Below are 13,082 nucleotides of genomic sequence, written 5' to 3'. Positions count from 1 at the left end.
GTCTGCTAAAAATACAAAAATTAGCCAGGCATGGTGCTGGTGCCTGTAATCCCAGCTAGGCAGAGGCTATAGTGAGCCTATATCGTGCCACTGCACTCCAGCCTGGGTAACAGAGGCAGACTCCATCTAAAAAAAAAAAATTATCCTTTATCAAAAGGACAGTGGGAAGTCACTGAAGAGAGGGTCAGACTAGGGCCAAAGAGTGAAGTTGAGAGATGTGTAGCACTCTAGTCATGGTCTGGCTTACCATGGTGGATGTGGGGATGAAGAGCAGAAGCAGTCAGGACAGAGTAGGCCAAAGAATCAAGAGGCTTTGGAGACTGATTGAATGTGAGGTGTAAGGAAGGTAGGAATCAAGGGTGATGCCCTCTGGTGGCTGCTGTTTGGGCACCTGAGTGAACCCTAATTCCCATCTCTGAGGCTGGAAACAAGGAAGCACAGCATGTTTGAGGGGGGTTGAGTCTGGGGGAGGTGGAGACTTTGCTGAAGGGACATGTAACACACTGAGCTTCAGGTCCCTTTGGGTTGTCCAAGTGAAGAGTCTTAATTAGTAAACATCTGGCTTGGTGGGAGTGAAAGCAAGCCAGAGGGAGGGACTGAGCTAGACATCTGTGAGTCATTCCATGCAGCTGGTAGTTAAAGCTGTTGGCTAAGACCAACCCTAAGAGAGTGGAGTGTGGTGAGGCCTTGAGACATAGCCCTGCAGTGCACCTACATTTCAAGGCTGGATGGAGGGTGAGGGACTTTGAAAAGACAGAGGAGGTGTGGCTGGAGAGACAGAGGACAGTCAGGTCAGAGAGGTGTTCTGGAAGCCTGGAAGAAGACAGGATGATTTAAGAACAGAAGGTTGGACTGGGCGCGGTGGCTCAGTGGTTCACACCTGTAATCCCAGCCCTTTGAGAGGCCGAGGTGGGTGGATCACTTGGCCGACATGCTAGAAACCCTCTCTCTACTAATAATACAAAAATTAGCCGGGCATGGTGGCAGGCGTATGTAATCCCAGCTACTAGGGAGGCTGAGGCAGGAGAATTGCTTGAACCCAGGAGGCAGAGCTTGCAGTGAGCCGAGATTGTGCCAATGCACTCCAGCCTGGGCAACAAGAGCAAAACTCAAAGAATGGAGGGTTAAATAGTACAGAGAACAGAGGCAGGAAGGAAGGAAAGGGCTGAAACATATACATGGGATTTATAACCTCAGTTAGACTGGTGTAGGATGTAAGTGAGATTTCAAAAGAAAATTTGACAAGCAGCCAGGCAAGGTGCCTCATGCCTGTAATCCCAGCACTTTGGGAGGCTGAGGTGGGCGGATTACTTGAGCCTGGTAATTCCAGACCAGTCTAGGCAACATAGTGAGAAAAATATGTATGTATATGTATATTTTTTATATGTGCTTTTTTTTTTTTTTTTTTTTGCAAATTGAAAAAACAAGCTTGGCTAACTGCATGAAAGAAGCACAAATGAAAAACACCTTCATGGTGTTATAAGAGACACCTGGGGGCAAGTGGTAGCAGGAGGGTAAAGGAGAGACTTAATTGGAGCTGGGGAGAGGCAGTTGAAACTTTGGAATGCGAGGTGTTTAATAGACAATTGAAGATATCCGATCTGTATTTGGAGAAAAGGACTGAGGATTCAAGGGTGAGACTTGTTAACATTCAGGCGGTAATGCAAACCGTGAAAATGGAAGAGGATACTAGAGAGAGAACTAAAGAGAGATGGAAAGATTAAATCTTAAAGGGAGGAAAGCTTTGGCTTGGTGTGGTGGCTACCACCTGTAATCCCAGCACTTTGGGAGGCCGAGGCGGGTGGATCACCTGAGGTCGGGAGTTTGTGACCAGCCTAACCAATATGGTAAAACCTCATCTCTACTGAAAATACAAAATTAGCCAGGCGTGGTGATGTATGCCTGTAATCCCAGCTCCTTGGGAGGCTCAGGCAGAAGAATAGCTTGAACCTGGGAGATGGAGGCTGCAGAGAGGTCAGATCATGCCATTGCACCCTAGCCTGGGCAACAAGAGCAAAACTCCATCTCAAAAAAAGGAGGAAAGCCTTGAATCATTTCGCCCAAAGTGGTGGTTTGGAGACCGAGCACCAGATTTAGAGGGAAACAAAAGCCCGTGACTTGGGCGATAAGGAGGTTTAGTTCCCAACACCCAGCTTCTGGAATAGTCTGGGGAGTCCTCGAAAGGTCTGCATTCTGTGGGATACAAAGGCAGGAACCTGCTTGTCAAGATTATCTGCGTTTATAAGACACGAAAACTGAGTGATCTCACTCTCTCTGATCTCTGCTGGAGGCTGTCAAAAGACCACAGCCAAGCGTGCATTATTTCTGAAACTGAGTTTGGCTTTGATATTTGCGCTTTTCTCCTTAGGTATGAAGAAATTGATTTGGAAACTGGAATTCTGGAGTCTAGGAGGGACCCGGTGCCTTTGGAGGACGTCTACCCGATTCATATGATCTTAGAGAATAAGGATGGCATCCAAGGCTCCTGCCGCTACTTTAAGGAGAGGAAAAACATTACCAATGACATCAGAACCAAGTCTCTGCAGCCTCGATGTACGATGGTAGAAGCCTTTGACAGGTAACTATTTTGCATCATCGGAAATTCCTGGGAATCTGAGCCAGGCACGGTGGCTCACACCTGTAATCCCAGCACTTTAGGAGGCCGAGGCAGGTGAATCACTTGAGATCAGGAGTTCAAGACCAGCCTGGCCAATATGGCAAAACGCTGTTTCTACTAAAAATACAGAAATTAGCCAGGTATGGTAGTGCATGCCTATAATCCCAGCTACTGCAGTGGCTGAGGCAGGAGAATCACTAGAGGCGGAGGCAGGCTGCAGTGAGCTGAGATCATGCCACTGCACTTCAGCCTAGGCACAGAGTGAAACCCTGTCTTCCAAAAATAAAAAAAAAAAAGGAAAAAAAGAAATTCCTGGGAATCTGAGTGCTTTGAATGTGTAGTCAGAGCCCTTGGATCTGGCCTACAACCTTGGAGTCTGTCAGAGTCCACTAGCCCTGTGCTAAGCCAGTTCTTGACCTTTACTTACCTCTTCCACTGGGATCAGGGGTCCTTCCCTTCTCTCTCCTTTGTGTCCACAATCCTTGAACCGTTGAACGTGGCAGTCTTCAAACACTTGAATGGTGCCCTTTCTCTCTTCCTAGCTGGGCCCTGTGCTGCCCAGCCGTTCTCTTGTGAATCCCATCAGTATTCCAATTTCCCAGAGTGTGTGATCCAAATTTTCATTTTTTTTTAAGCACCTAACCCCATTCCTGCCTTCCTACTATACAGGGCAGTGGGAACTCTGCTAACTTCCATCTTCTTCCTTGACTTGCAGACATTTCCACATTTCTTTCCTGTCTGCTCTCATCTTGGAGGAGGTGAGAAATAGTGGCCCCATCTAAGGCTATAATCTGGATGCTTCCCTTCCTTCTCCTCTCCCCCAGACCATCTCCCTCTACCCCTGAGCTTTCCTACTTCTCAGTTAGCTAATTTTTCTTGATTTTCTTTCTTTCTTTCTTTTCTTTTCTTTTTTCTTTTCTTTCTTGTCTCACTCTATTTCCCAGGCTGGAGTGCAGTGGTATAATCCCAGCTTGTTGCAGCCTTGACCTCCTGGGCTCAGGTGATCCTGCCACTTCTCACCTGTGTAGCTGGGACCACAGGCGCATACCGCTACACCCAGCTAAGTTATATTTTTTGTAGAGATGGGGTCTTGCCATGTTGCTCAGGCTGGTCTCAAACTTCTGGGCTCAAGCAATCCTCCCACCTCACCCTCCCAAATTGCTGGGATTACAGGTGTGAGCCACTGGCGCTGTCTGTCCTTGATTTCTACTGAAGCTTTCCCTTCAGCACATGAGCACTGTTCACCATCTCACAGCAGAACCTTCTCTTGACTTCAGATCCCTTGTAACTGGCCGCATGTTTGACTCTGCAGCCATGCTTCTTCGAAGAACGAGCCCCACTCAACTGTTTCTACCTCTTCACCTCCCCTTCACTCCTTTGCCCACTGCGGTCCTGATTCCTGACTTTATCACTTCACAGTTTTTATCCTCTAAGCCATGAATACCTTTAGGGCCCTAATCTCCTTGACCCTGCTATGCTATTAAGGACTCAAAGCTTTTGTGCCTGTGGCTTCCTGCCTTATTTTGTTTTTCTCTTCTCCGGGCCGTTCCTCACCAGCTTCTTTGTGGATTCCCCTACTTCCACCACTTTAATGTTAGCTGGTAGGCCAAGCAGGCACAGTGGCCCACACCTGTAATCCAAGCACTTTGGGAGGCCAAGGCAGGAGGATCGCTTGAGGCCAGGAGTTCAAGACAAGCCTGGACAACATAGCAAGACCCCATCTCTACAAAAAAATTAAAAAATAAAAAACTAGCTGGGCATTGTGGCACACTCTGTAGTACCAGCTACTTGGAAGACCGAGATGGGGGGATTGCTTGAGCCTAGGAGTTTGAGGCTTTAGTGAGTTATGATTGTACCACCACACTCCAGCCTGGACAACAAGTGTGACCCTATCTCTTTTTTTTTTTTTTTTTTTCCCTTTTTTTGAGACAAAGACTTGCTGTGTCGCCTAGGTTGGAGTGCCATGGCGTGATTTTGACTCACTGCAACTTCCACCTCCCAGGGTCAAGCGATTCTCCTGCCACAGCCTCCTGAGTACCTGGGATTATAGGCGCGTGCCATCACACCTGGCTATATTTTGTATTTTTAGTAGAGACAGCGTTTCACCATGTTGGCCAAGATGGTCTTGAACTCCTGACCTCAGGTGATCTGCCCACCTTGGCCTCCCAAAGTGCTGAGGCTACAGGTGTGAGCCACTGTGGCCGGCCTACTGGTGGTTAAACTTCAGCATGAGTTTTGGTATGAACAGGCCTCATCCAAACCATAGTACTGCCCTTTCTCATTCTTTATTCTGGTCAGAGATACTCCCATGCACATGGCTGTACAAGCCATAAACGTGGGACGCTCCTAGGCCCTAGTGTGATGTGATGTGCCCTGACCACATTAGGCAGAGATTTCAAACTGACAAAATCTGCCCACAGATGAGCTCTGTGTGCCCAGCATGGTATTCTGTTTGTTTTTTGATTTTATTTCATTGCTCATGTTTAAAAAACTGGATTTCTAGCTTTTCTTGAAAAATCACAAGATCTAGTTGCACAAGAGACCGATTTTATACAGGGTGATATAGGATGGGCCAGAGTTCCCCTCAGCTGGCCATGTACTGCCTGCTTCTGCACACCCTGAGGCTATGTTTGTGTGTGCTCCCTGCCCTCCTGATCGCGGCCTGGCAGGCCCTGTGTGATTGTGCCCCTGCCCGCCCAGTGCTCTGACCTCAGCCCCCTCAGTTTCTTTACTCTGCTGTGCTTCAGCCTCAACACCCTGGGTTCCTTTCTGTCTCGGGCAATCCTTGTGCTGTTCCTCTGCCAAGAATATTCTGCCCTCAAGTCTTTAGCATCGCCACATCATTAAGGCTTCAACCTGACTCCTCTGGAAGTGCCCCCCATTGCCCAGACACCATCATAGTACTCTTTATGGCACCAAAAATGGTTTTAAGTGTGTGTTTATGTAACTGTTTCCTCACTAGATTATACATTGCTCGAAGTCAGGGACTCTACCCTTCTTGTTCACAGCTGTGTCTCTCAGTTCTATAATATGCCAGGCACAAAGCTGCCCTTGTAGCAATACATGTTTGAAGTTGTAACCCCTTACCCATGTATGGAATCTGAACTCCCCAGCGCGGCATCAGAGGGCCATTGGGGATGTAGATGCCGGCCTTTCGAGCTTTCCTTCTGCTTTCTAGCTGGCTGCCGCGCTCCAGACTTGGTAGCCGTACTGCACCACTTGCCTCTGGGAGCAGACATGCTTCTTCGCACCTCTGTAACTGCAGCTTCTGTGTCCTTCCCTTTCTCCCTCTCATCCGCCCAGCTCACTGCTAATGCAAGAGTCACCTTCTTGCCAGGCGTAGTGGTTCACACCTGTAATCCCAGCACTTTGTGAGGCTGAGGTGGATGGATCACTTGAGGTCAAGAGTTCAAGACCAGCCTGGCCAACCTGGTAAAACCCTATCTACTAAAAATACAAAAATTAACCTGATGCAGTGGTGAGTGCCTGTAATCCCAGCTACTTGGGAGGCTGAGGCAGGAGAATCACTTGAGCTCTGGAGGCAGAGGTTGCAAGATCGTGCCACTGCACTCCACCCTGGCAGGAAACTCTCAAAAAAAAAAAAGTCACCTCTTTGAGGGTTTTTCCTTAATCCCTGTGCACATACTCTGTTTATACACGCATGTTTGAATTAGGGCTCCTCATCTATGCCATTTTCTAGCCTCAACAACTAGAGCTTCTGAGAAGTTGTGACCTCATACTAGAATTGTTCATTTGTTGATTTTAAATTTTTTCTCTTTGAGTAGCCTGTAAGCTTTGGTGTCCTGGTGTACTTTAAATGGTACCTAATTGGCATTTGATAACGTGTAAGATGACCATAGTCAACAAATTAAAACTAGCAGTAGTCATCGAATAAGTTAATTGGCAATAATTAGCAGAAACACTGGGATCATGACAGTGAAGGACAGTAAACTAGTAAGAGTAATGACATTTTAAAAGCAGCAAAGCAGTGCCTGTTTTCAAACCTTTTTCCCCCAACTGACTCTTACAATTTAACTTAATAGCCTATTTTGAGAAAAAAAAAGCATAGGTCCCAAGTTTGTGAAATTCAGATACATAAAGTGGACTCTGTCATGTATATTCACAACCTAACATTCTTTTTAAAGACAGACTATATAGGCTTCTGTGACTTAGGCAAAAGACTAATTACAGGCCTTAAACACTATGAAGAAAGATGCAATAAAGTTAAAACAAAGACAGCCCCTTTTTGTGTGTGTGCCTCCTTGGTGGTAGAAGTCAAATCATCTGGTGTGGGGAAGAAGAAAGGAAAAGTGTCAGACTGAGTTGAATGGTGTGGTTGCCGAAGGACCTCGTGACCAGGCATCTGTAAACAATAGGGCTGAGAAGGGTGGATATTGGCTCCCAATAAATGGAATTGGTAGCCTGTGAGTTTTTATATGTGGACCCTTGGTGACTCCTTCATCTGGGAAAGGTGGGTCCTCTACCTTAGGCCATTTCCTGCTGCTATAACAGAATACCACAAACTGGGTAATTTATAAAGAACAGAAATTTATTTTGTTCATGGTTCGAGGGGCTAGGAAGTTCAAGAGCATGGCATCAGCATCTGGCAAGGACATCCCACTCCTGAGATAACTAACCCATTCCCACGATAAAAGCGTTAATGCATTCATGAGGGCAGAGCAGAGCTCTCCTGGCCTAATCACCTCTTAAACGTTCTTCCCCTTTATACTGTTACAGTGGAAATCAAGTTTCTAACACATGAACTTTCGGGGGACACATTCCAACTTCAGTCTTCTCCAGTTGAGTAACTTGATGCCAAGGAGCGAGGGAGGGATGGGTGGGATCTCCCAGCTGCGGGGCCAGGGCTTGGACTCTGAGAGTGGGTAAATGGAGCGGGTCAGTTTGCTCAAGATGTCGGTACAATTGAGCAGGCCAGGCACTGTGGCAGCGCCTCCAACAGGGGTGGGGAATGCACAGTCAGGACAGTTTGCCGTCAGCACAGAAGTACGTCTTCTCTCTTGGGCTGTCCTCACATGCCTTGCTAGGAAGTGGTTTTGTCCTCTTTCCATGCATTCCTTCTCACACATCAATTTAGTAGAAGGAACTGATGATTTGTGCAAGGTCTGGCCTTCCATGGTAAAGTCAAAATTAGACTGCGGGTCCACTGATTGCACAGTTCATGTTTTTGTCTCTGAAGATTGTTTTAGCAGTCCAGCTCAGTAGGCTAGTTCATTTACTCAACCAATGTACACAGAGCCCCTGTTATCACTCAAATTAATTATTCTAGGCACTAAGGATGTCCTGGTGAACAGGTTGACAATATACCTGCGCTGATGGCACTTATATTTGAATGAGGGAAACTGACAAGAAAGTTGGCAAAAAGAAATATATATATATATGTAGTCATTTCTGAGAGTGCTAAGCGCTATGAAGAATATAGAAATCGTGGGGGTGAGGCTGGAACTCCAGTTGGCGTTTTATGAAACGCCTGAGAAGTTGACAGCTGGGCTGTGACCTGAATGATGAGAAGAAATCAGTCACCTAAAGATCTGGAGGAAGAGCAGTCAGGCCGAGGAAACAGCAAGGGCAGCACCCCTGAGGCTTGTCTTAGGAACAAGAAGGCTCCTGTGGGTGAGGGGCAGCCCGGGGAGGATGAGCAAGGCAGGGAGGACTGGGCCATGGAGAGCCTTCCAGGAGGAATGGGATGAGGAGTTGGATTTGGTCTGAGCACCTTGGCGAGCCCTGTAGGGCTTTCAGCAAAGAAAAAAGCCTTGTTCCTTCAGCATGCTGTGCTTCTAAGACTGAAAACTTGCTTAGCTTAATTTTGGGGTCTTGTGAACTGGGAAGAAGCAGAAAATGAGGATTCTGCTCATGTCTTTTCATATCTTGGTTTTCCTGAAATCAGTTAAACTTACTTCTTCACGCAGTTGTTTCCGTTTTGCAGGTGGGGGAAGAAACTGATCATCGTTGCCTCCCAGGCCATGCGGTACAGGGCCTTGATAGGCCAGGAGGGGGATCCGGACCTGAAGCTGCCCGACTTCTCCTATTGCATCCTGGAGCGGTTAGGCCGGTCCAGGTGGCAAGGGGAGCTCCAGCGAGACCTGCACACCACTGCTTTCAAGTAAGTGGGAGGATTTGCTTCTCTGCTTTAATTGCATGTCATTGCACTCTGAACCCCAAACACATGGGCCTAGTGCGGTATCTTCCCCAAGGCATGGCATTTTGTTTCAAGGCCATTGTCTCAGTGACTGTTAGGTTGGCTGGACAGGAGGCGTGTGTCTCTTGTGTTCATGTACACATGGGAGACTCTGTACTTTGATAAAGCTACCAGCAAAGCAAATAACACGGCTCTTCGTCTCCTCCAGGGTTGATGCTGGGAAGTTGCACTACCACAGAAAAATTTTGAACAAAAATGGGCTGATTACGATGCAGTCTCATGTGATCCGATTACCCACTGGAGCCCAGCAACACTCAATCCTTCTCCTACTGAACCGGTTTCATGTGGACAGGTATGGTTTGTAGTGATCACAACCTTAGATTTTTTAGTTTCAGCCATGTATAGTAAAACTCGTAGGGGCAGCTGGGTACGGTGGCTCATGCCTGTAATTGTAGCACTTTGGGAGGCTGAGATGGGAGACTTGCTTGAGGCCAAGAGTTCCAGACCAACCTGGGCAACTCGACAAGATTGCGTCTTTATTAAAAAAAAAAATTAGCTGGGGGTGGTGGCGCACACCTGTAGTCCCAGCTACCCAGAAGGGTGGGGTGGGAGGATCGCTTGGGCCCAGGAATTTGAGGCTCCAGTGAGACATGATTGCACTGCTCTACTCCAGCCTGGGTGACAGAGTGAGACCCTGTCTCTAAAGAAAAATAATAATAATAGAAGCCAAATCAGAATATGACCATAGCTTTTTTAAAAAAGATATTTGTTATCTGTTTCTTGTGAAAATAAGTCCTGCTTGTTTAGAAAACCTGGAAACTATATATAAAAGAGGGAAAAATAAATCTGTAACTTCACAGCCGACAATAGGAACCATTAACATTTTGGTGACATTTTGGGAAGATGTAAAAATAAAAGTAAGTCAGATTTGATTTGTTGTGGTGGCAGAATTGTAGTTGAGTTACGTCAGTTTCAAACTGGATGTTTTGCAGCACTCAACCATAATAACCTATATGGATGAGATGGAAAGGTTCTGCTAAATGATAACAATGTGTGATGTTCCCATTTTAATGGGATACTCTTGTCCAGACGACACAGCAAACTGGTAAAATGTGCACATTCCCTTCTGAGGACCAGGGAGGCTCTGGGAGTGAGTAGGTTATCTCTGACTCCTTCACCCTTGGTGTTGGGGTGGCTAATTACTTGGCACAGGAATGAGGGACAGAAAAGTTTCATCACTCTGCAGAGGTCCCAGACACACTGCCCAACCTCATGCCGTTTTTTGTGGGAGGGGCAGAAGCCAGGATGAGAAAAGGTCAAGCTGGTGCAGGGCCTGGGAAGAGCAGCCCTTGGCTGAGGAAGCTCTGAGCCCCTCAGTACCTGGCCATCAGGTCTCTGGAGTGGAGGTAGGCAGCTCTGAGGGATAGTCAGGAGGCGGGGATGCATTCTCCAAAAAGGAGGAGAATGATTCCATGTAAATGTTAAAGTTTACAGTGCACATGGGTCAGCCCAAAGAAAGTGCTCGACACGTGTGTAGACTATTGACTGGATCTCCAGGGTTGAAAATCACCATTGCTGCACCTCTGTTAATTGTCTGCCTCCCATATTCAAGGGATTCTTCTGCCTCAGCCTCCCTAGTAGCTGGGACTATAGGCACCTTCCACCATACCCGGCTAATTTTAATATTTTTGGTAGAGACGGGGTTTCACCATGTTGGCCAGACTGATCTTGAACTCCCGACCTCAAGTGATCCACCCACCTTGGCCTCCCAAAGTGCTGGGATTATAGGTGTGAGCCATTGCACCCGGCTACACAAAACTTTTGACTCCTTGAAAACTTAACTAGCAATAGCCTATTGACCAGAAGCCTTACAAATAATACTAAGTTAGTTAACACATATTTTGTTCCATGTGTTGTAGCCTGTTCTTGTATTATTACAATAAAGTAGATGAGAGAAAAGAAAATGTAATTAAGAAAACACATTTATGGCCGGGCACGGTGGCTCATGTCTGTAATCCCAGCACTTTGGGAGGCCGAGACCGGCGGTTCACAAGGTCAGGAGCTCGAGACCAGCCCAGTCAAGATGATGAAACCCCGTCTCTATTAAAAAAAAAATACAAAAATTAGCTGGGCATAGTGGCGTGTGCCTGTAATCCCAGCTACCCGGGAGGCTGAGGCAGGAGAATTTCTTGAACCTGGGAGGCGGAGGTTGCAGTGAGCCGAGATCACACCATTGCACCCAAGCCTGGGCGACAGAGGGAGACTCTGTCTGAAAAAAAAAGAAAACACATTTACAATACTGTACTGTGTTTACTGATACCATAGTTGACATTGTCTGTTAACAAGATAAATTGTCTGAAATGGCGGGCAGCAGCAGCTGCAGACCTCACTGTACAGTTCACGTCAAGCAATTTAACTTTTTCTTGAAGTGTCATGACTTTTCTCTGCTTCTTGGGAGCATTTCCAGCATCACTAGTGGCACTTTGTGTGGGTCCCATGGTATTAGTCAAGGTTTATGGTATTGCACTAAACACGAGTCAAAATACGTGAGAAATGCAAGAGATCACTTTTTATCGCAATAACCAGTTTACTAGAGAGGAACTGCTCACACAGAGATGATGAGTGTCACACGGGATCTTTTTTTAGACAGTCTCGCTCTGTTGCTGAGGCTGGAGTGCAGTGGCAGAATCTCGGCTCACTGCAACTTCCACCCCCTGGGCTGAAGTGATTCTCCTGCCTCAGCCTCTCAAGTAGCAGGTATTACAAGCATGTGCTACCACACCCAGCTAATTTTTTTGTATTTTTAGTAGAGACGGGGTTTCATCCTGTTGTTCAGAATCCGAGTGGCGTGCAGCGACCTCAGGTGATCTGCCCACCTTGGCCTCCCAAAGTGCTGGGATTACAGGCGTGAGCCGCCATGCCCTGCCCACCACATGGCATTTTTAAGCCGCTATTCAACAACACTTAAGCTTACCACAATAGCAACAGGAGGTTGCTACGAAGTTACTAACAGTAGTACACGGTGTATTACGGTTAATTCTATGCAGATATTATTTCATCCTGCATCTGCATGTTTGTTTACATTTCCTCCTCTGCACATGGCATCATGTATGCTCTGTAAATGGTTGCATAACTTTTGATTAACTTTTTATAATACATTTGTGTATATTTTATGGTAATTTAATGATGAAACAGACTAGTATCCACATATTTTATGCATTAATGGCATACCTTTTTCTTAATTTTTTCAATATTCGTAAATCATACAGTTTGTCTATGAGTTTTCTCAAACTGTCACAAACTCCAAAAAGTTTTGAAACATATTTTTACATATTTTCTAATATTTTTTTGAATAAATATGAAAAATGTGCATATAAGTGGACCCACCCAGTTCAAACCCATGTTGTCCAAGAGCCAACTGTACAGTATTGGGGAGAAGCGTCTTTTATGACTTCACATTTTAATTGGGCCATACTGTCCATTAGTTAAGTAGCTGTCTCACTAAACTCTTGTGTGTAGCCTGTGCTCTGCCAAGAACACAGGGTGGCAGCCATAGGGTAGGAGAGAGAACACTGGATTCAGTCAAGATCTGTGTTTCCGTCTTTGCCCCTCACCTGGGCAAAGTCACTGACCTCTTTGAACCACTGTTGTCTCTCATGTTAAATGGCTGTGACACAGTGCGTCCTATGTAGAGTGGCTCATATGCATGAACTGCCTGTCCCTCCATTTATTTCATTCACTGAGAGGCAGTACAGATGGAGAAGTGGGTTCAGTCTCTGGCTCCCATACGTGTGCTCTCCCTCCCCATAGGACTGTTAAGTTAAGCCAAGCTGTGTTTGTCTAGCCAAACAGGCCACAAGGCTCCTCCCTGCACCTTTCCTTAAGCTCCCTCTAGACGTACACAGTCAAGAGCCCTCAGTGTTTTTTAATAGCTTCCTTTGGTGGCCGTTAGCTTGGAAGCGTTGATCATGACACCCGCCTCAGGGTAGAAATGAGATGGAAGGTGGGCTCGGTCACACCAGTGTTGTCAGGAACAGAAACGTACACAGAGCCTCGGAATCAGAGTGGCTTGCAGTATAGTGAGGAGAGGACTGGATTTAGAGGAAGAAGACCTGTTTGTGTCTCCAGCCTGAACTGTGGTAAAGCCTGTTCACTTTGTGGAATAACCCCCATCATTCCTCACCAAATGATTTGTTTGTTGTTGTTCTTTGAGACGGAGTCTCACTCTGTCATCCAGGCTGGAGTACAGTGCCATGGTCTCATCTCACTGCAACCTCTGCCTTCCAGGTTCAAGCGATTCTCCCACCT

At 46.5% G+C, this 13,082-nt stretch overlaps 1 protein-coding gene across 2 annotated transcripts in view; it reads left to right on the top strand.

The window, feature by feature from the left end:
• GTF3C1 (general transcription factor IIIC subunit 1) overlaps nt 1-13,082 on the top strand; it is an 87,350-nt gene that overhangs the window by 2,055 nt on the left and 72,213 nt on the right. For both annotated transcript variants that reach the window (XR_004258215.1, XM_032243024.1), the window contains exons 2-4: nt 2,369-2,578; nt 8,562-8,738; nt 8,983-9,126. Coding sequence is in view for 1 of the 2 variants with exons in the window: in XM_032243024.1 (XP_032098915.1) it covers nt 2,369-2,578; nt 8,562-8,738; nt 8,983-9,126 (531 nt within the window). In the remaining variant the exon portion in view is untranslated. The remainder of the gene's footprint in view (nt 1-2,368; nt 2,579-8,561; nt 8,739-8,982; nt 9,127-13,082) is intronic.

This window comes from Sapajus apella, unplaced genomic scaffold (genome assembly GCF_009761245.1).
Source record: "Sapajus apella isolate SASKATOON/1434 unplaced genomic scaffold, GSC_monkey_1.0 scaffold51, whole genome shotgun sequence".
In the NCBI taxonomy this organism is placed as follows: domain Eukaryota; kingdom Metazoa; phylum Chordata; class Mammalia; order Primates; family Cebidae; genus Sapajus; species Sapajus apella.
Note: the sequence above shows the minus strand (reverse complement) of the source record. Positions and strands in the feature narration are given on the sequence as shown.